This window comes from Scomber scombrus, chromosome 1, assembly GCF_963691925.1.
Source record: "Scomber scombrus chromosome 1, fScoSco1.1, whole genome shotgun sequence".
NCBI lineage: Eukaryota > Metazoa > Chordata > Actinopteri > Scombriformes > Scombridae > Scomber > Scomber scombrus.
Genome location: NC_084970.1, coordinates 21,046,579 through 21,070,435, shown reverse-complemented (window position 1 = coordinate 21,070,435; position 23,857 = coordinate 21,046,579). Strand labels below are relative to the sequence as shown.

At 39.6% G+C, this 23,857-nt stretch overlaps 1 protein-coding gene and 1 long non-coding RNA gene across 6 annotated transcripts; one reads left to right on the top strand and one right to left on the bottom strand.

Moving 5' to 3' along the window:
- Window positions 1–286: 286 nt before the first annotated feature.
- scube2 (signal peptide, CUB domain, EGF-like 2) lies at window positions 287–19,203 on the bottom strand. 5 transcript variants are annotated; one of them, XM_062423074.1, is made up of 23 exons: window positions 18,999–19,203; window positions 18,417–18,536; window positions 17,932–18,057; window positions 17,407–17,541; window positions 16,418–16,543; window positions 16,129–16,245; window positions 14,932–15,021; window positions 14,014–14,130; window positions 13,764–13,886; window positions 13,032–13,148; window positions 12,742–12,864; window positions 12,305–12,421; window positions 11,100–11,189; window positions 10,832–10,954; window positions 9,944–10,111; window positions 9,376–9,582; window positions 4,767–4,937; window positions 3,220–3,387; window positions 2,786–2,947; window positions 2,437–2,634; window positions 2,081–2,233; window positions 1,884–1,963; window positions 287–1,586 (listed from the first exon to the last, which is right to left on the bottom strand). In XM_062423074.1, the coding sequence occupies exons 1-23, from the start codon at window positions 19,084–19,086 to the stop codon at window positions 1,440–1,442; spliced, it is 3,066 nt and encodes a 1,021-aa protein (XP_062279058.1). In that variant the 5' UTR covers window positions 19,087–19,203; the 3' UTR covers window positions 287–1,439. The 5 variants fall into 5 exon arrangements, with proteins under 5 accessions (XP_062279058.1, XP_062279072.1, XP_062279065.1 ...); XM_062423088.1 differs by having other exon boundaries at window positions 9,376–9,579; XM_062423081.1 differs by having other exon boundaries at window positions 18,417–18,533.
- Window positions 19,204–20,262: 1,059 nt separating this feature from the next.
- Window positions 20,263–23,849, top strand: LOC133983906 (uncharacterized). Its single transcript, XR_009925388.1, has 3 exons — window positions 20,263–20,741; window positions 20,910–21,043; window positions 23,712–23,849. It is a non-coding gene; the product is annotated as an uncharacterized LOC133983906 (long non-coding RNA).
- The last annotated feature ends 8 nt before the right edge of the window (window positions 23,850–23,857 follow it).

Below are 23,857 nucleotides of genomic sequence, written 5' to 3'. Positions count from 1 at the left end.
AAGATTACATAAAGGATGGAGAACAGATATCCATCTGGGATATAGGTTGCAAGTTACACAACAAAAAATATTTAAAATGTGAGTCTTTTGGTCAGATTTAATAGTGGTGTAAATATGCACACAAATGAGGGTTTCTTCAAGTGTTAGATAGCGTGTCAAATGATTCTTTTCAGTCCTATTGGAAACGTGACCAAAAAGATGCTTTATCTGTATAATTGAAATGAGTCACATTGGACAGACAATGTTTGAAGTGTGAATGTAAGTGAAATACAATCCAAAATAAGTTTCCTATCTTTATTTACAGCATATTAGATGTACAAAACCATAAAAATATACATACATGTATCATCTAAAACAGGTGAGTAGCTCAATTCTATTTTACAAAACTTTTCATTTATCCTGACCTCATATCACTGATACTCAAAAACACATCATTCTTATGTCCTCAGTTCTCAGCAGAGTGAACAGCCGTCTTTGGTTGTTGGTTCACAATTTAAAAATGATCATTAATGCACACTAGTGTCATTTTGATGTAGCTATTGATGTGTCATGAATGCATAAAAAGCACTATCCAATTTTTGGGGATCTGAAAAGGTTTTTCAGGACAGCGGCAACACTGAGACAGGAGCTGCAGTAATTCTATACTGTCAAACATATAGTCGATACCACACATTATAGCGTTTCACCTAAAACTTTTTACATCATATACAAAACATTCATCAGAATAATTGCTTTTGTGGTCCCACTACTTTCTTAGTAGTGCTAATGTTCCCAAGAAAACATTTGTGCTATAATTGTTTCTTTCATTTAGCCATTTTTTTCTGTCAGTTCAACTCTACTTGTGAAAGTAGCCCATGTTAAAACTAGATACACACTCTATATACAGCATCACTGAGATTCAGTATATATTTGCTTAGCTACTGTATTTGCTTTTCATCACCATGCTATTAGCAAAAGTCTCATAACGTTAGAATGTACAGTATTTAGCAGTATTCAAATATATGAATATCATTAGATGAAAATGCAGAAAAGTCTTCGGCACACAAAATCATAATGAGTCAGACCTGCACTTTGGATTTGAATCCTGAGATTGTGATTTTAAAATTTAAAGGAAGTTATAAAGTCTTTACAATTTTTCTGTTGCTAATCAAAACATATTCCAAACAAAGGGAAGAGATCCTGATGCCTATCTGAAGATGGTCTGCACTGCTTTTCTCCCTCTTTAAGCTCCAGTTAAAAGTCTGCTTCCTCAACTAATTTCCTTCTCAGGATCAGTTTTATCAGGTGTGTGGTCCACTCTCTTATCGGTCTGTGTGAAAACAGATAACTACAGAATACTCTCCAACTGGAAAGTGGACAAAACAGATACTGTGGCCAGTATCTAGCTAGTAGTAGCTAATTCATCAAATATCCAGAAACGGTGTGGAAACCAGTCAATCTTAAGGACGAAGGAATCTCAGGACTTTGGAACGCAGGAAGCGGATGAAGGATTTAGGGAACATTTCTCTTGATTCTTGTGCCGTGTAGTTGAAGAAGTTCTGAGGGTGAGCCAGCACATCAAACAACGACTTCATGAGCTTCTTGTCCTGGTGAGAACATGTATTAAAGTAATGGAAAGAAGAGGCATTTATTTAATATGTGACAAACAAAGCCAATGTGAGCATCAGCTTGTATTTCTACCAGTGTCCAAAAGAGGGCAGTACAGATTCACTGGATCCAAACAGAGGCCGTGAACACTTAAATACATACTGAGTCAATGTCTTTCTTTTTCCATTAAATGTGCTACTCGATATAGATGCAGAATGAAAGATGAAACAAGTACAGTGACAAATGCAAAAATCACACCGTTAAACATTTGTGTTAGACAAATGTAAACTGCATACCTTCAGGATTTCCTGATGATTCTCGGAAGCGTATAATCGTCCATCTCTGACTATGTCTTCTATCAATTCTTGATAGTCCTCTAAAAACAATTAAAGTCCATAAACAGCTTATTAGTACAACAAATCAAATCACATTTGCATACATGCAGCAGTTGCAGCATCACATCCATATGATAAAGAAAAACATTTCCTCTTACCATCATATGTAACATACGGGACCTGGAAGCCTTTCCCACTGTTCCCCTCATTGGACCTGAACTGAATCCAAAGCCTCTTAGAGCGGGAGGTGAAGGCGATGGGGCGTTCGTAGGTCTGACAAGTCTCATAGGTTGTCACAGAGTTGGAGAGAGCTGTGATGTCAGAATCAAAGGACATCCTTCATAATTTGCTTACAACAATAATGCTGTTAGTCTGCGGTAATCCTGACAACGTAAATATGCTTCTGGTACATACATACATGTTTTCTGATTGATATTGTGATACAAGCCGAAGAATTTACACAATTTTGATTACACACTTGTTTTTATCCAAACACAACACAGCTCAGACTCACAGCTTTTTCTCATGACTAAGTAGTCTCCACACTCGTCCTCAATTGGCAGGAAGATCTCTGGGACGACAATGAGGATCCTGCGTTTAGGCGGAGGGTTGATGGTCCAGGTGCATTCGATATTGGCAGGGTAATTTCCTGGGTAGTTGGGGGACTCGATATAGCCGGTAAAATCTCCCAGCTCTCCACCACACTGCCGGTCTGTGAGAAGACACAGCTGTGTCAAACTGGTTTTTGTTCTTGGTGTAGCAATATAAATGATCCAGAACTGAATTACTGCCTGCTGCTTTACTTCATTGTTTATGAGTAATATAGCACATATAAATTCATCACTGTGTGCAGATATACATACTTTTGCACTGCATGATGTTAGTGGAGCCATCAAAATCAGTGGTGGTATTTCCAGGACAGGCGACACAGTAGTTCTGACCAAACTCTACTTGATATGTGCCCATAGGGCAGCGGATGCAGCGATGTGTACTGGTGTTGTAGTAATGTCCCGGAGAGCACTGAACTACAGGAGACAGTGATAGAAGGATGTTAGTTAGTATAATACAGTTCATCTGTTTGGTGAACAGTTTGCATCTCCAGTTAGGGTCACTTTAGTCCTTTTATATTTAAAAATGCATAGCCATCTGCATAGCTTCAGGTTTTCATAAATGTTTTAGCTCTAAAAGGACCATCTAATCCAACCCTTTTTTTTTTAAATTTGAGAAACAGAACAACATTAATGTTATGAGGGTTTTATCTGGCAACAACAATAACAAGGATGACTGACTGCCACACCTTTGGTCTCACACTCCTGAAAAGTAGTGGCGCCGCTGCACTTGGTGACCAAGTTTCCTCCGCAAGGGAAGCAGGTGGTGCGTCCCACTTCTGGCTGGTATGTTCCCAGTGGACACAGCAGGCAGGGGATGAAGCCGTCATGAGAGTACTGACCTGGGGAACACTGACCTGAACACAGCAGACCACCAGAGTGTAAACTGAGTTTTAAGCCAAGAAAATCTCTGTTACAAATCTTTTGGAACAAGTTGCGCAAGTTAGATACATTGTTATCTATGTTACATGTGAAAAACTGAAAAAGCACTCCCTTTCATTAAGACAAGAGCTTAAAAAGAAGAAAATTACGCCATGTTTTATCTAGAAGTGCACCACCTCTCAACCTCTGTATCCCTTGGATGACTAATACAAACTGGGTGCCACTGGGAGTCTGCTGATAGCTCTCCTTGTTTAGTCTGTCATGGGAGATGGGATCTGGGATTCAGCCACAAAGTGACTGCGATAACAGCAGAGGAGGAGACCAAAACATGGTGGCTCTTTCAGCTTTTATTCAGAACTGGAGTTCACCTTTTGAATTCAAATACATCTTCAACATCTAAGCTCAAGCTTCTTTGGCTTTACACAAAGCAGAACATCTGGCAGGGAGTGATCTTTATCGAGGCACCATCGCTTCCTGTGTTGTTCGTATTCACTAAACATTTATCTACATTTTGTTTCTTTCTGTGCCTTTATTTCTGTTCCCCTGCTGTGTTTATTTGTCCTAGATTTCATATTTCATTTCCCCTTCAGTTTATGCCTTTTCAAAGTTTGTTTTTTAATGGTAAAACTCTTACAGTATCAAAGCATGAAAGAAAACCTTTCTCAGATCTTTGATGTAATCTGTTTGTACATCCTCATTATAAGACTTTGATTGGCAGTGAATGTAGGTGTAGATGTACTCTCTTCTTATATTATGGTGCTGATTACTTTACAGGATAAGTAGGGCGATGCTCTCAACTTTTGTAAAAAAATCCCATGAAAAGACCAAACAAACAACAAGAGCCTGTCTATGGCACTCAGCTGCAAGTAACTTTATTCCTACTTAAGACATTATTCTTTAAAAATTCAAATAGATTTACAGGCTAAATAAGAATAAAAACTCATCAGTCAAACATGTAAATAGATGTATTAAATTAAGGTCTATTGCAATGAGAAATGAGCTCTATCAGACTTTGGCTACACAGATTATACATCATTTTCGGTTTTCTGTCTATTCATGAGATTTGTTGGCAACAAAAAATATAGAATAACAACAGACTTATCAGATAAAATGTCACTCTCTAAGTTTTAGCTGAGTTGAGCTTCTTGCTCAATTTACAGACAGTTTGCAGTTAAAGCTGTTTCTTGTTTCAAATACCAGTATGTACAATGTCAAGCAAAACATTAAAACGTCATATTTGTGCTTTAATTACAGAGATAAAGGCTTTGTGCAATGTTATGGCAAAATGATTTCTGTGTTTGTTGTATTTGGATACTGCAGGATAATCTGTGTGGTTTGTTTAACAGTGTTTTACCTCCACACTCTGACATATTTCGAGCCCCGACCACCTTGGAGACTTCTCTTCCTTCGGGTCCCGGACAGACCTCACAGGACATCTGTCCCTCCTCATCTTGATAGGTTCCCGCTGGGCACAAAACGCACCTTCCCTGATCCCCGTCGTAGTATGTCCCGACACTGCAGCTCACTAACAGACAGGTGGGGAATGAAACCAGGATAGATTAACGTTTATTTCTGCAATGACGCACTTGTAGTAAGATTCACAAAAACCAAACTTTAGAAGTGTTTCTACAAGGAGTTGTCAAACTTGTGGCTGTTTCTCATCGCTCTGAAAAGTGACAATTTTGTCTTAGTGATGTGGAGATGTCTCTACATGTGTCTGTTATTCTCTCAAAAACAATGCTGTGATTCCTCATAAGATGAAAACAAAGAATTAAGAAACAAAAAACTCAGTGTTGTGTCTTTTACTGTCATTACATTAACTCAGCACACAGATCAGTGTCTGGTGTGTCAGGTAGCACTCGACTACAAAACCCATGAGAGGGGAGCTAGATAATGTAAAATACAGACATGAATCAACAAATATAGCGGTAAGCCCCGTGGCTACACATAATCAAACAGTCCTGACCACACTGTAGATTTACACTATAAATACAGCCGTTTAACTGCATGACAGGAACATAAAAGTAAAGTAAGCCAGACTTCATCAGCTGCCTCTCGAGTGTAATCAAACAGGATCATGTAGATACTTGAAAAAGATAAACACAGCGAAGAGTCATGATTTAACGACTCAGCATCTTTTAGTCATCAAAATAACTGATTCTCATCCATTTTAAAACTGATCCTGATGAAAATATTAGTGTATTAACAGATTTGAGATTTTCACTTGCCTAATAATAGTGAGAGTGAAAAAAAAGGCTTGGCAGATGGAGGGCACAATGCCTCAAGATTAATGACTTTAAAAATATAACTGACCTCGATGGAGTTTATCACAGCGTAAAGTGGTGCAGCAATTTAACAGCCCAGTTCAGTTCAACTATGTGGCTCATTAGGGCACAGCCCAAAAAATACTTGTTTTATGATCTATGAGTACTTGACAGAAATGTCAGATAGATAACATTAAATAGATAACTACTCATAAACAGCAGCTTAGCAGAATACATCATGCTTACTGGTGCGTTTTTAAGTACCTATAAATCTATATAACTTGACATGACTGTAATTATTGTTGAATATATACTTTAAACTTCTCAATCCAGTTATCAGTACACAACCTCTGATAGAAAAGTAGTCATGATTATTGCTAAAGATGCCCTTAGTGAATGTTGTATTATTAACGTGAAGTGAATATAGTGTTTTAGTTAACTTTGGTATTAAAAAAGTATTGAAACTGAGAAAATATAGAGCCAGGACCATCATGTATGTATGGAATAGTAATTGACAAGAAAGAGAAGAATCAGGGTTGCGATTTGTGTTTTTTTCCAATTTCAATCTGGATATTTATCAAATTTGATAGCAATGGAAACACATTTTCTTAGCTCTTATTACAAAAAATATGACTAAATATTTACTTAACACATTTACTTAATCAAATTTTCTTGCATAATCCTATTAATACAAACTGAGACATGGACATCTGCCTGCTGTGTTTCACATTTTATGAAATGCTATAAAGTCGTAAACATACAGTAAACAACTGACAGAGACACATCAACACAGCACTGAGCTGTTAAAATGCCTTTACAGACCAACCCTAATTCATCCGAGAAAAAACCCTGAGACAAAAGAGCACCGGGCCTCTCTCTCCACAGCTGCCTTTGTGCCCTACATCTGACACGTCCCGGTACTTGATATAACATGGCTGTGCATCAGGGAATTACTTTTAATACTACTATAAGCACACTCGCCTCTTTTAAAAGCAAACACAGAAGCTAATCAAAGAGAGCATTTCCCTCTTATCTCACAGAAGTGCAAAGACTTGATTAAAGGGACCAAAGCACCATTTTGCTTTGGTTCCTCCCACTCAGAGTGATGCCTGTAATTAATTTGGGAATTACTGTGTCTGTCTGATGGTCTTAAGAACTTGACTTGAAAACTGAGGCTGATCTCACACAAGAATAAATCAATGAAATCCCCGGGCCTTTAGTGCAAAATGTGCCTCGGTTGTAGCCTTTAAGCTGTAGTAGAAAACCACTATCTCTAAAAGCTTGACACACAAAAGCTTTAACGTAGATTCATTATACGTGGCTCAGCAAATTGTTAGATTTTCCTTTAAAGAAAGAAAATGTAATTCTCTCAAGAGCAGTTCATTTTTTGAAGCCTATTGTTTATCCTGAAAGACCATGAGGAGCCATCATAGCATTGTCCTCTAACAGCTTTTATTTGACAGAGGGAAGCAGTGAGAGAAGAGAGAGAGTGAGAGTGAAAGAAAAAAAACCTTGAAGCCTTTCAAATGCAAAGAACGCTTCTATAGAGTCCTCGAATTGATGGCCCCAAAGAGGTTTAAAAGACCTTTCACCTCTATTCAAGTCCTCAGTCTTTGCCTACTTGATGACATAGGAAAACACTACGGTATCACAGTGGTAAGGAGCTGAACCCAATAAAAGGGGTCAGGTTTCTGAATCCCCCCATTCTGCTTGGCCCAATCGCTGCTTGCGCCCATCAAGCAGAGGCCCAAACAGCTGATGCTAATTGATTCCCATGGTGTGGCTGAAGTCAATTCTCTTTAGCAGTTTAGTGGCTGGGGGTCATGCAAAGTGGCCCCAGCTGGGGGGCAGGGGGGACACAGCACTCAAACTGCCAGCTTGAATCAACAGCACTTCCTAAACATCTTCAATGTTAAAACAAACATGCAAACAAGTTGACTACAATGGTCAAAAAGACGTGAACACATGGACGCGCACTAGTCGCAACGACTCTGCAACTTTTTAATTGTTGACCTGCTCGCACTTGTTCAGACGGTCACACTCTGATCATGTTAAGCTAAAAAAAATGACCAAAAACATCTGAATGACAAAATACTTACATGATTAATAAACTAAATGATCCGTAACAGTTATTTAAACAGAATCAACATCCAGGAATATAAACAAATTCAACGAGTGACCCAAATGCATCACAGGATGAGAGTAGAAATACTTAAAAGAGTGCACAGAGGTGAAAGCACATTTCTCCCAATGCACAGGAGGCTGTGTTGTCGTGGAGGGATACACTCCCTCTGAGGCAATGAGAACAAGACCCAAATGGGGTTTTCAATGGAGTGGGCAAACTGAAAAGGACTAAACTGCACTCAGAGCTAAGCCAGGGCAGGAGGTGGGGGAGGAGGGGAAAATATAGCTCCTTTAAAGAGCTGGAGTTTAAGAATGCCTTTCAGCCCCCCCCCCCTCCCCCCTCCCCCCTCCTCTGCCAAATTACATGTCTACACCCCTGCCATGGCCAATAGAATGCTTAATGTTGACCTGAAAGTGTAGCGGGGGAGTTAAGGAATCAAGACACTTAACACCGAGAGATAAAAATTGTAAACTGGGAGTGTTTATGTTTATATCATGTCAGCTCAGCTTTACAGCAGAAATAACTTAAATGTTAATGTGGAAGCTGAAAAAACACAGTGATACAGGGAGATATGTGTAACGTAAAGCAGATGGATTCTGTGACATTTTTAAACAAACTTCTTCAGGAAGTGTGGCGTGGCTGAATTGTTTTGGTATCCAATAAAAACGAACAAACCTAGAGAGGAGGAGGAATAACACCACCATCAGCCCCATCCTTCAGTAGAAGATGGTGGTTCATGAGGGGGAAACAAAAAACACTTGAAGAGTTGTGTGAGGTTTACTTAAGATCTGGAGATTAGGCCAACATCAAATTCCAACATCTTCGATGGTAGACTTGTGCGTATATCGAACAAAAACGCATACCATTTGAACAAATATTTAGACATTTGAACAGAGGAAAGGCACCAGTTTCCTCTCACTGATATTAAGACGGTGTGTAGAAGGCAGCAAACTTACTGTGAGGCCCGAAACTAGGGGCACACGGTTGCAACAGCCAGAGAAAACACATGCCAGCCTTCAGCTCAGGAACACTGACAGTGTGCGGTCTGACTTAATGAACATTTGCTCCATCGCAGGTTGTATATAAAACCCAAGCGAGAGGCAACAGCTACCACAGGACCTGCCACCAGCCCTCACGTTACACTCTTATCCCGGAGAGATGCTGGAAGATCTCACAGCTTAGAAGGCCAACAACAGTCTCTCTGTTCTTCCATGTGAGCTCGCTCTCCCCTCAAACCAGCTCATTACATCATGTCTGCAAACCAAATATGGCACTCATCTGGCCAACACCTGCTCCAAATCCAATCATTAAACCAGCTTGTCTAAATATATCTCACTGGCATGGACTATTTCAATTACTTAAAGACATGACTGTGAGTCTACTGTGTGCATAGGCTTAGTCAGAGCCATTGCTGCCTTGTGTTAGGTGTGACAAAAGGGTCTGGATCTGCACTCTGGAGACGTGAAAAACATCAATATTTCCAATAGAGGTGAGGTCTGGCTGAAAGGTGCATGTCCTGAGCTTTTCCTTGGTTTCTGCATTGGATAACAGGTAAACACGAAAACCAAACTCACCACACTTCCTGCCCACCAGCACTTGTCCTGCCACACAGTGTCCTGGGTGTTCTGCCGGCTGACCCAGACTCTTGGCAAGTTCATAGTCGGAGCCGGCAAAGTGGAGGTGGAACTGTTCCCGGTTGATGGACTTCCTCAGGGTCCTGATGGTCTTCCTGAGCCTCTTCTCTGACCGTCGACGCACACAGTTAAGGTCACAGCTCTCTGCTGAGAGAAGCACTAGATACCACAACTGTCTCCAGAGAAAAATGTAATCTCGTACACTTGTAATACATTCATGCCTGGATGCTCACATGCTGACCTAGGCATGCATATAAACAAACGCACCATTAAGTCATGGAAAGAACAATCCTGGCCACCATTTGTAAAGAATTCAAGTAAAAAAACACATCAACCCTGTATCCCAAACTAGAGCCAACCTCCACCACCACCACCACCACAGCCAAGTCAAAACAGGAGATACTTTAACAGTTTGGTTTGTTAAGTGACAGATAGCGGTGAAAGAAATAAACAGAGAACAAGAAGCAGATGTTGCAGGCAGGCAAGCAGGAAGCACAGAGAGACCAACCTGTTACCTCCTCTAGGTTCACATCCAGCTCAAACTCAGCTGTGATGGAGGAGCCGTCCTCCTCGCCTGCTTTCCTGCCGTGGCGGCTGCGCAGACGCTGTCCTGAGGAGGTGCAGCGGAGGCTCACGTAGCTGAATTGGACATTTTCAGTGAAGAGGAACCTGCTATCTGTGGACATGGGAGACAACCACCCCCCGACGACCACATCACATCCAGCAGACACACACACACAACACAAACAATCGCACAATTGTTAAAGAAAATCACAGCTAGTATAACAGGAAAGTAACAATAAACCAATTTAGTGTTGGTAATAATGCCACTCCAAACACATATCTTTAAAACAGCCCTTGTATGCAGTTAATATGATCATCTTTGCACATGTAGACTGGAAAATGGAAAAGAATGGGATGTCATTGCAACAATTTCCTTTATTTGAAACAACTATGTGCCCTTTCAGTGGTTGTGAGGGATGTAAAAGACCATGCCGAAACCCCTCTGGAGAAGCGAAATAATCCTACAATTGAAAACTCATTTGATTGATGGCTAGGTCAGACCCAACTGAAAAGCATGCTATGCCTAATTACATCCTCCCCTGTCACTGCCAGACAAAGTGCTGCACTGAGACATTCAAGACCCCAAAACCACATCACTTTCCCCACAAACTTCTTTCACATTTGCCTTTGGTTTTTGGTTTACTTTGAAGGAGCCTTCAGGTCTGCTTTATCTGCTAAAGATTGTGGCTTGAGATGCTGGCAGTTCTCGGTAAACCCAAAGCGTTTTTTAACCAGTGACATGAAGGAGCTGTAATTTTAATCCTTGTCTATCTGTGATCTAAGTCTTGTATTTTGAAGAATTGTCTGACTTGTTGTGTGGCAACCTCTGTACCTGAGCGTGCTGAGTTCAAGCTTTCCTTGAGTCTCTCTTGGCTCCGTTTTAAATTGCACTTTGTAGTGCCAGATCTGAAAGTGGCTGTGGTCTTAATGCGTGGAACCGTGGACATTTGTGGACCTGCAGCACAGAGGAACAAAAAATATTCTCATTTTGATCAATTTAAACACCAACTGAAAACAATCAAAGCCCGTGTTGTTGCTGTTTTGTGTGGCAGAGAGGAAAGATAGAAGTATGATGTAAATCTGTTATCTTTTGTACTTGCCTAAGCAATGCAAGCCACTGTTGTTCTTTTGTGCGTCAGCCAAGCAGGGCAAAGGCATTCCACAGGTCACAGTGTAGGAATCCTCCGTCCCTGAAAACACACAAGAGGCCGTGACACAGAGACCAACACACACAAAAGTTTAGGCCACAAAAGCCTAGTTGCTGAGAGCAAACAGGCAGCATGTAGGAACATGAAGCATTGCTCTGCAGAAGGATGTTGACGACTATTCACACAACTAGACCTCGAGCAGGTTGACTTATTGACTAATTATGTTTCCATTAGCATGTTTTAATGGCGAGCTGTGTTTCCTAAACACAGTTGCAGCTGTGTTCCCTGAAACCCATAATTTAGGTCTTGCTTGGTATCATGAACAAAAGGTAATGGTGTGCTCGACTTTGGTGTGTCATTTCATTACACCTGATTGGATGAGACGTGTTGTAACGCAGAAGTCACTGTTCTGACTATTTAACCAACATAATGACCCTATAAAATGTTTCAAACTTATCTGCCAGCAAACAATTACCAAACATTGTCAAAATTTAAATGTAAACCAACTTTTATCAAGTGGGAATTTAGTACTAGTGGCTAAACTTGATAGTCTGCTCAACATTTTCTGCAGCTCCCTCTCTTCACTTTATGTCTGCTATTAGACTTTGTTGAATTAATGAATTCTTCCCATAAAACTTTAGTGTTTAACTTGCAAAATGTTAATCATTACTATGCACTTGATGTCATAGTAATGATTAGGCTGCCTCAGAACTGCAACAACATGAAAGGTGCAGTAAACGGAGGAATGATGAAGGCTGTCAATGTGAAACAGCTGCAGGGAGTACTGAGTGGGCCACAAGGGTTAGCCAACAAAGGCTAAATTGTTGTTTAATAACATAGATTTTGACATTTTCCTGCACTGTTTTATCCACAGAATCTGCATATTTCTGTTTGAAACATTGTATGGATCAAGCAAACTTCATTACAGGTCTGGTGAACTCCACTATGTGTATAGGGATGCTTTCATCAGTCTGATGAGCAGCAACATAAGCAGGAGTGTAACAAAACGGACAGTGACTTATGTTATGCAAGAGCTACTATATGAACAGTAGTTTTGTTAGTTTTAGTTAGAAATGTGCTCATTGCACAAGCTCTTCTCACAGCAGGTGCGGCACAGTCAAAGCCTGCTATATGGACATCTGGCTTAACCAACTCACCGCTGCTGAAATGAACTTGGGACTGGCATGTCAGGAAGCACCGGTCCCCTCCCTCCTGCTTACTACAGTTCAAGGTAGGTTTAGAGGGGTTTTTTTCAGGTGGTAAACCCCCATCCTCTAGATAGAAACCACAATAAAACTCCAAGGTAAAAAAGAAAACTTTTGACTGTAACAAGGAGGAAGAGGTGGCACAGAAAGAACAACAACAAACCAGACCAACATCATGACAGCAATAACAGCATTGTGGAGTTTTGAATATATTTCTCAAGCACAAGAAAACCAAGTGACAGAGAATTAAAGAGAAAAAGAAAACATAGTTCAAAGTATCTCCTGTTTTTGTCCCCCAAGTTTTAGTCCAAAATGTGCAATATCATAAAGTCTTTCGTCATATAATTTCCAAAGTGACAGCCTCTCATACGGAGGAGGCCCTGGCTTACCAATACAGTCCTTTTTGTTCCAGTGTAGCTTATAGCCAGGATGGCAAAAGCATTCAAATCCACCCATGCTGTTCTCACAACCCTGGACACAACCACCGTTGTTCACACTGCATTCATTTATATCTGAGAGCAAAGAGGAAAATCATTATTAGAATTACAGGTTCTGTTTTTCTAGCACATTAATAGAAAGGTTATCATATTTTTAACACATCTCTAAATCTAACACTGGTGTGTTACCCTCGAGTTGTTACTATATGTGTAGCCCTGCTTCCCATCAAACTTTGTCTCACCTCCGCAGTGGGCCAGTCCATACATGGTGTAGCCTTTGTTGCACAGACATTGAAAACCACCGGGAGAGTTCACACACGTGTGATCACATGTCCGCTCAAAAAAACACTCATCTATATCTGTAATCAAAATCAGAAGGATGACATAATAGCAGGGCAGTCAGTTGCAATCTTCATCATGAGGGATTTCCCACCCACAGACACACATTTACATTTGATCCTGAATCCTCCCACTAAATGAAATGCAATGTGGCATGTGCTACATTGGGGAAGATAGCCTTAGCTTAATTACAGGTAAAAGAAGGCAGCAGTTTACTGAGACGCCTTACAGTTTCTTGTAATTGCATCAGGTCAGCATCATTAAAGAAACAGAATCTGATCTATTGCCAAAAATAAAAACACAATAATGGAAGCTACAATCAGTCCCACATTGATTGACAGTTCTTTTAAACAATGACTAATGTAATTATTAATGTTTTTTGATGGTTTAAAGGTTTAATTTAATCTGTATCTTAAAATATTATTACAACCAATAACCAATATACTTTATTTTACATGGTCAAAAATTAGGGATTGGGCCTTTTACAATAAAAAAATCACAAGAACTGATGTACACGGGAACTATGGATGCCCCAAACATTTCCTAGTGTCATGCCACTCTGTCTGCAACACAACTTTGTCCAAATTTAGCTGACTCTCCCTAGTGTGAGGAAAACAGTCAGAAGTTATTTCTACCTTGACAGGATCGTTCATCTGTGAGTAGCTTGAAACCTTTTCTGCAGTTGCACTCAAAGCTGCCAATGGTGTTCCTACAGAAGTGTTCGCAACCGCCGTTGTGAAGCTCACATTCGTCAATATCTGTGGGAAACAGGTGATAGTCTGACATCACTTTAACAAGACCTCCTACACAACTGCACAAAGCAGCTGGAGTACATGAGTGTCATGCTCCTCTCTTGGAGGTTTTCAGTGGACTTGGCAGTCTGACCTTTGCATGTTTTTCCATCTGGCTGCAGTGTGAAGCCGATGGGGCAGCTGCAGCGCACGCCTGTGGATGTGTCTTTACAAGTGCAGTCACACCCCCCATTGTTCACCGCACAGGTCTCTGAAATTACAGCATACGATGTGAAAGTATATGAAAGACCTTCCCTCATGTGTAAATGCTACATTATTTGACAAGATACTGGATCCTCCATAAAACAGAATTTTGAATTTCTGAGCATCTAGCTCACAAAACACCTGGACTGTAGAGATGATATAATACTACTGTACATTTTTGACATTTTTCATTATTAATTTAGGTGCTTTGAACAAAATATAGAATTCATTTATTAAGAATTTATTTATTTATGATGGCTCATAGACAAAGGAAATGAGGCTACAGTGCATGGTTGCTGTGGTGCAAAATGTGGAAGGATAACATAACACCGTAGACGTGCTTACTGTAACAACATGTATTATGTCGAACACAAGGCCAGACTTCCAGAGCTCATGTGCTAGCCATGTACTTTTTTAAAGTGCCAAAAATATAAAGATTTACATGTATAGAGTGACCCAAAATCACACAACTGATAAATACTAACTATACAAGAAAAGATTCACACTCTGCCCTTCCAAATTCGAAGGAAAATGTGAAATGTACCACACTGTCACAAATGCATATTTTTCCAGGGGGAAGCTGGGGGCAAGAAAGCGAGTGCGTAGTCATTTCACAGTTTGCTCAAAAGACTGAGGAATGCGTTGGTTTACTTGGTTTATTACTCCTCTCCCCTGGTTAACACCCACTGAGTGGTTCCTGGCAGCTCAACATGCCGTCATGTACAGCACAAAATTGAGCTGTTAGCCATCATTTGGTTTCAGTTTGTCCGGTGCATTAACAAAGTGAATGTAGGAGTGTAATTATTACCCATTAATAGCCTTCGTTTGACGCGCTTGTCCACCTCAGTAAAGGATGTGGCGTTGTGGTCTGAGGCCTCGGTGGTGGCTTCATCTCGCTCTGTGACACAAAACAAATCAAAAATACAATTAAACAATGGTACACAAATTCACCACCTTTACAAAATAACACACCCTCATATACTTAAGATGACTTCACTCGGAGGAATTCATCTTAAGGTGAGCACCTCTTGGTGTTTGTTGTGGTCACCTTTCAGTAACCAAATGCATGTTTACACTTGTGATATTCAACTTGTAGCGGCTTGGTGTTTGTCAGATAACGCAGCACATCAGGAAAGTGAATCTAGAGACAACCCTGCAGTGATACGCCCGGACCTCACACACACTGCCGCTGCAGAGAGAGATATTACCCGATATCTGAAGGCTGATCCTTATCCTTCCTAACCATTGTAAGGAAAAATGTACTCTGCATAACAGAAGAACTGACACAGAGAGATGTTACTCTGTTTTCATTCATTCATTCATCAAGATAACGTCTGCTTTACTAGAGAAAACAAAAAGAAACTAAATTTGACATGAATCTGCACTTTAGTTTTTCTTCTATTTTGATTTTAAGAACAATTAATTCTGAAAACAAGATCTAAATACTTGAACAGAATCACACCTCTGTTGTCCAATTTCATTTATATATGTATAAATTCAACCAGCCAACACTGTTGGATAAACGCTGACAAGAATACAACTTTAACAACCAGTTTTAACATCCTGTTTCCCCTTTTGTTTACTCTTAAGTAGCTTTAAGATTGTAAAAAAAAAAATCATGGATATATTCTGGGTGTCTTCAGCATTATTTTTTATACACATTTCGCTAAAACTGCATCCTGACATATTTGGTATGGTTGGAAACTTTGGAATTTCCTCAATAATCAAAAATAAAATTCTGAGTTTTTGTAGTGTTTATTTTAGATATAAAAAAGTATGATTTGTAATGACTGACCTACTGGCAGGTCAGTGGGGTTTAAGAGGTTAAGACAATATGGCTGCATCCTCCCCAGGATTAAGATGTGACTTTAAAGGAGAGTTTTAAAAATGGATGTGAGGATATTATAGAAGACAGAATTGACGACTCCATAAAAAAGTTTGATGGCAGCATTATGTTTTACATGTTTTTATATTCCCAGTGTTGATCAACTAACAGTGTCCTTACCTAAACACGACCTCCTGTCAGGCTGCAGCGAGTACCTGAAGTGACACTTGCATATGGGACCGTTCTCTGTGTCCTCGCAGGTGTGCTGGCAGCCCCCGTTGCCGTGGTTGCACGTTACTGCCGGGTCAACAACAGACAATTATGAGCCAAACAGCCAGTGCAACATTTGTGTGTGTGTGTGTGTGTGTGTGTGTGTGTGTGTGTGTGTGTGTGTGTGTGTGTGTGTGTGTGTGCGTATGTGTAGGTAGGTGTGTGGTATAAAGTTAGCTTCATGCCGTTGAGCACATACAGATGCAGCCTCTCTGGTTCCTGGCCAGCTCAAACCCTGGACGACACTCACAGGCAACGCCCCCCTTCGGTGTCTCTTTGCAGATGTGGGCGCAGCCGTGCTCTTTATTCATACAGTTGAGGCCCTCTGGGATAGAGAGAGGTACACAATGAAGCTCTCCTACAGTGACTGACCGACTGCACACAAAGGCACTCATACTGAGAGATTAGTCTGGCCAACCTCAAAGACACTGATTGTTCTCACGCTTTACACCATCCAAAAACATCAACCACTGTGTTATTTCTAACACCTCCAGAAGGAAAAGGAAATATGTTAAGCAGAGCAGAATCTTCCTGAAAGCTCGTCCCAGAAACCATCCTAGCATCTATTACATTCTCAATAATGCTTTGAGCTAGAAAATGAGACATGTAGCACCATTTATTTAGATGGGTCACAGCTGAGTGGATCAGCCCGCAGGATTTAAAAGGGTTGTCAAGACCCGATGGAGTGGAAAGCACTTGCATTTTAGTTCAGTTCGGTCAAGAAGACAAAACCAAGGCACTTCAGTCTAATCTGTGATACAGACCACATAGACCGGAGTGTTGCAGTTATTAACTTATTTTGTTCTCCAGGACACAGAGATCCTTTTCCCACAGCATGTCGCTGCTGCAGATAAAAGCTCAGAGACGGGAGCCAGCTTGAAGCTGTCAGCCCTCATTGTGCCGTCAATCTCAGATTTGTATGAGAATGTTGTAGAATTTGCTTCATACGGCATGACTGAATTAACACAAACAAGCATACACAAACACACATGATAAATAAACTACAGTATACAAACAATAAACTACAAAAAGGAAAAGGCACAGTTAAAAAATTCACTTGCTGCAGACCTTTTAAACCTTACTGCCACAAAATCTCTTCAGTTGTACTTGTACACGTTCAGTTCAGTTTGTCTGTGTTGTCAGGCAAGGCTGCTGTTTACAGAACAAGTGTGCATGTCGTACACTCACCCACAGATCGATGGATGCATGTGTGCTGGTTGTCGCTGAGGAAGAAGCCCTCTTTGCAGCGACACTCGTAGCTGCCCATGGTGTTGACACAAGTGTGTTGGCACCCTCCATTGTTGAACTTGCATTCATCCACATCTACAGGATACCGCATTGCTTTCATTAATGAAAAGTGTTTACACTACTACGAAGAGCATTTGTGATATTCAAAACTGAGCTTTTCACTTATGTAAATCAAATAAACCTATTTTGTCAGTGTTTATAAGCACCCAAAGTATTAAATTAAGCTTTTTATAGTCAAATTTCAGACATAAATATTTATCAGCCTTTTAAGTGATTGCATGAACAAAACCAGAACTGTGTGTATTAGGCTACATTTTTACAAGTTTACAAGAGAGAGCTCAAAGTTAGTGTGAGAAACTTCACATGCGGTCCAGACAACATGTTAACTCTGCCGACAGGTTTGATGATTCAAGCTCTCTGTCTCTCACAAAAGGTACTCACCTAGTGGTGTAAAACTGATCTTACCTAGACAGTTATGTCCATCGTGTGCCAAATTGAATCCGTCATAGCAAGTGCAGCGATAATTTCCTGGTATATTGTTGCATTCATGTACACAACCACCATTGTACTCCAAGTCACATTCATCAATATCTGAGAAGTAAACACCACATACTTCAATTTTCAACTACTGAGAAACAAGTTCAAAAAACAAGAACCTGAGTGCAATAGTAGATAAATAGTGTGTATTTTAAAGAACTACAGTAAAAATAAATCACTACCAGCATCAGCAAGAAAATTGTATGCCCGTATATGTATGGAGAAATGAGAAATATAGATTAAAAAAGAGTATAACATGGTGATTACAAAGATGTAGTTTGTTTTACTGACATATAACTCTCCAAAGTGCCACTCAGCATTAAAATATGTGCCCAAACATCCTAACTCTGTGATCCCAGTCTGACACTTAAATGGTCGGTAACCAGATATGAACAGAGAGAAGACACAATTACCTTCACAGTGTTTCCCATCTCCTTTAAAGCCAGCTTTACACGTGCACTTGTAAGAGCCTTGGGTAGTCTGACAAATAGCATCAATGTGACAGCCATCACTTCCCTCTGCACATGGATCTGCTGAAAGCCACATAGGTGTAATAGGTTATAACTAACACTTCAAATACTCAAAGAGTGTGACATTTACTATATATTATCTAATATAACTTTTAAAGTTTGTCCTATTTTATAATTATACGCTAAAACAAACAGGGAAGACAACCAGGATTTTAATAACAAAAACTGAGTAAAACATAAACTACCATAATAATAACAGCACCCTACAAGCAAATTAAAGACTAACCTCAGACTGAATGATTAAGTTACTTATAAAACAAACTTGTAATATACACTTATGCGTACAGGGAGCACATCAGTTCCTACAGTAACGATGGGAATTTCAGTTTTTATGTAGCTACACACTTAGAAACTAAATGTTTAAGTCGCCACAGTGGAAACAACAAGAGCGCACCCCTAAAAGCGTGCGTAAAGTAGTGTCTCCACGGCTGGAGAACACAACAAACACACACATTAAAGTCCCACCTCGAATCTCTGCAAGCGCTGCGCTTTGGCGACTATTTAACAAGAGCAAAAACAAACAAAAGTCCCTTGCAGCCCAAATAGCTCCCATGGTGATATGATCCAAGTTTAGAGGTCTCCTCAAAAGGACGCGTACGCACTGAAGTCGTGACCGAGCGTCCGCCTCATTTTCATTCTAGCCTGTCAATCTGCTTCACAAGGGGCTTTTGAAAAGAGAAAGGAGTGAGTAATAGTGTGTGCGTGTGTGTGTGTGTGTGTGTGTGTTTGAGAGCGCGCGTACACGTGAATGCGAAAAACCCGCTTTTTTAAACAGAGCAGCGTCAAGTCGCCAGTGACGTGCCGGAAGTAGTGAGACTTTACGTAAAACACATCACAATGTATGTGCTTAATAAGTTTTTTATTGTGAAAGTTAAGACCATACTTCCTCTTACACATGTTGGTAAACTTGACCTGATGCGGTTTTTTTTAAAGTCCGTAAAAACGGAATTTGGTAATTTGGTGTCTATTTTAACACTCAAACATAACAAACTAATGTAATAGAAACAACTAGAACATATAATACAACCACACTATATCAAATGTGATATGAGTGATGTGAGGTGAGGTTGGTTAGCTAACTTAGCTACCTGCCAAAAGTGAGCTCAGTTAGTTCTTAAACATTAAAGGCTGATTTATACTTCAGCGAAAGTTTTCGGTCGTCTCCAGGTAACCGGATACCGTCGTCCAGCCGGCTTGTTTAGTTACATTATTACTAATTAATAATTACACGAGTTACATTACACTAATTATACAAGGACGTTACAAGTTATGCAAAGTCACAGACCAAAATATCAATAAGCAAGCTCAGTGAAAAGTACAATCTCCATGGCGACAGTGTAACACTACCCAATTACAATGCGCGACAAAATCAAGACCGTAGCCAGGATTTTTCAAATACCGAGGTCCAAAAGAAGTCCACGGCATATATTTTAGTTCATTGTAATCCATCATGTATTTATGTTGCTTTCTTGTTGTGCATTTCTCAGTCATGGTCACTCTTGTGGTCCAGTTCTTTCTTATCACTTCCAATTGTGCAACTTAAATCAACTCCTATTTCAGTATTCTACAACTTCCATGGTTGTATATTTAAAAATTATAAAAGCAATATATTATTTTCTTTGTTTGTTCTTAAAATGTGGAACAGAGCACGGCCTGCTGGGAAAGGGAGAAAAGGGCTCATCCAATGAATGAACAGTTTGCAAAATTTAGACAACACATTTCTGGTGATTTTGAAGTCGCAGTTCAACATCTACTGCAGCAAATATTTTCTGGAAGTCAGCACTATATAACAGCGACTTAAAAATCTCCAGTAATATGCTGTGTTTATTTGTGAATTTGTGACGAATCTGCTGACGGAAGCGCAACACAGCTGGAGCTGTTCGGTAAGGAAACCAGTTAAATTGGAAACCAGTTGGGACACCGGTGGATTTCAAGACCTCACTCCGCCGCTGACTATAGCCGACTACTTTCGTTTTGACATGGCAGCAGTATCTGCAAGAACGTGTCACGTGACGGTCAGTTGATGCAAAGATAATTGTCTCGTAAGCTATTTTCACAATGAAACGTAACTTCAAGAAAAAAATACCGAGGACATGACCTCGGTGTCCTCAATGGTAGCTACGGCCATGGACAAAATATGACGTGACGGCGACATAACGAAATTCTTCTGTCGAAATTACCCTGAAAAACACTGGAACTTAGATTTTGGTGAGCTGCACTTACCCCAACAGCTGAAAAGAAAAGAAAATTGGAAAAGTAATCAAAAAGTAAATGTAATAAGTTACAATACTGTGATTAAGTAATTGAAATAGTTACATTGCTTATTACATTTTGAATAGGATGAGTAGTAATCTGTAACCTATTAAATTTCCATAGTAACCTTCCCCACCCTGTTCTGTCGAGCCATCATAAATTACGTTAGTTGGTCAAACAACGTGGTTGCTTGGCAACTCGTGTTCATCGGTTCCAACTTCAAAAAACGGCTTCCAACTGCACCCGGCCATTAAAAGGTAAGGACTCTCCGTTATGAGGTAAGGTGTTTATTCCTCTACGGAGAAAGATATATATCTAAGGTTTAAACAAACGACGAATGCCGTGTAGCCCGTACTTACGTTGTCGAAGAAACGTCTTATTACTATATTATTGTACTGTAACGCTAATTAACCCAAAACGGAAAAAAAAAGTTTGAGCATTTGGAGTTTCCCTTCCTAATACAACTAGCCGTCAGAAAAAATGTTGCACAAGGCGAGTCTTCAGCAGGGCTCGTTTCTGTCAATAAGCAGACGTTAAACCAGATTCTTTGACCAAGTTTAGTTAACACAGCTACATTATACAGCATAAACCGCTTTTTAAGTCATAGTATGTAAATATGTGATAAACTATCACATTTCATTAGAAAGCTATGACCCCCGTAGAGTAAAAAATGGTGAGGCTATAGTTACAGTAAGGGTCACAAATTTGGGGTTTATAAGGAAACGTACAATTAGGAATGTTAAAGCTGACCTTAACTGGGCAATTTAGTCCAACACCTGTAAACAGACGAAGAAAACTCTTAACCCAAAAGTAAACCCAGTGTTGATTCAAAGCATTTCTCTGTACAGCTCTTGAACACCATCTATCGGTCGAAACAAATACTTCAGGGACACTTTTATTTATTTATTTATTTTTTTTATTACAGTACAATTCTACTTTGTGGTACAGTATACAAAAGAAGCATTGAAAAAATCTACATTGCATGTTCAAAGGAAGTGCACAAAATCAAAAAACAGACTTTCTGAAAGGCTCTACACCAGTTATCTCAATATTTCAATTAAAAAAAGAAAGATTTGTAATAAATAAATATAAATTACATGAGCATCATAATGAAAAGATCAGGTAATTCATTAAGGCACACCTCACATCCCAAAATGTACCTCGCAAAAATCAATATGGCAACTCCCGAAGGACAAAAACAAGCTTATTTTCCAGTTTAAAAGGAAGCAGCAATTCTCCTTTTAATAAGAATCATAAATCATGTTCAGCATTTAACTACCCTGCCGCATAACGTTTATATATTAAGCAACTTAATAGATGAAGTTTGAGATGGTTTACAATAATATACTTTGTTTTTAAAAACCAACCGTTGTCATTGCAGTATAAATTTGAAAGGCTGTATGCACCATGGATAAAGCTGTGCAATCTGAGCATTATTTTAACATGAAATACATTAGTAATATCTCCAGACAATTATGAAATGTGACTTTGAAAATGTAAAATTATTGCTGAAGTAATGGATGCTTTTTACAAGCCAATTTGGTTGAATCAGGATCTATCACTTAACGCTTTAAAGAGCACAAGTGATGGACAGCACTAGAGCACTTCTCACATTCAAAATGTCTGCATAGTTTGAACTCTGACAATTGATTCTGAACATACAGCACAGCAGTGACAATCAACACATTTTCAGAACATTTTAGGAAAAAATGTAGACCATGCGTTTCCTGTATGCTGTTTCTGACCACAGATATGTCCTCACCTATGCATGCAATTAGCAATAAACAGAAAAGGACTATTACAGCTCACAGACACCGATAACGCAGCAAAGCATCTACCTTTCCCTGCAGTTTGCACACATTTCAGTGCAAACTTAAAAGCACAGGCTACAGCTTTGCATGCATTCAGAGAGACATGTTTGAGAAAATGAGATGCAGAATTTTGGTAAAACTTGGTGAATGCAGATACACACTGGTTTAGCGTAAAAAAGTACATTTTCAGCACCTTTCAGAAACATTGTGTTAGTAGTGGTTTGCCATTCCTGTAATCTAAAAAGGTTTGGATGGACCAAGAGCCAAACACCGTATTTACAAGATCTATTTTAAAAAACATTTGCTTTACAACATGCATTGTCATTTCATTGGAAGCTGTACAAAAGAAATAAATACATCATTTCTGTTATTCCAAAAAGGCAGAGGAACATACTGCATGCATGGTCTAACCACATCTACTTGAGTCAATGTACTCAGATGGTTGAAATTAAAATGGAGTGTTTCAAACGTGTGACATGCTTAATCTGTGAAAACGCAAGAGAATACGCATCGTCATCTAATATACACATTAAAAAGCTCATTCAACTCATTGAGGGCAGTTGGACTAATGATCCCTGGTGTCTCCAACAGCCCTCTGTGTACTAAAAATCCTACAGTCACGCATTTGCACGTATGGAGCAAACAAAAAAAAGGACAAAACATTGCAGCAACACAAAAAAAGCTGGTATTAGAAATAGCTGGTGTCTTTCATATGCACACTTACAATTTAACAAATTATGAAAAAATAGAACAGTCTTGATATGTATGAAAGTGACAAAATATTTACATAACATTGATCACTTAATACAAAAAACAACTCATCATCGTAAACGGAGCGTCCTCATCCTATAAATAAACACTAATGCCCGTGAGACTTTTTTTCCTCTTTGTTTTTTGTAGAGAAAAAAAAGAAAAATCAGCTCTATACAAAAGTTTAAAAAATACCCATATAAAAAAGGAATATTACGTAGAAAAGAAACATCTAACTAAATGATCTAGTAAAGGGAATGAAAATAGGGAGTCTGCCACTGGAGACAAATCCAGGTGAATGCCATGGATAACCCGACAGAAGGATTCAACAAAAGCAATCACCAGGTTTCTTTAATGTCTTCAGGGAGCTGTGGAGGAAGTGTGTCTGGAAGGTGTGCGGCCACTTGCGTTGATGCCAGTGTGTTCTGTTTTCTGGAGCTGCAGCAGGGCTTGAAAAGTCGAGGGTCGATAATCACCTCTCCAAATCGCCCCTTGTAGACAATCCCGCAG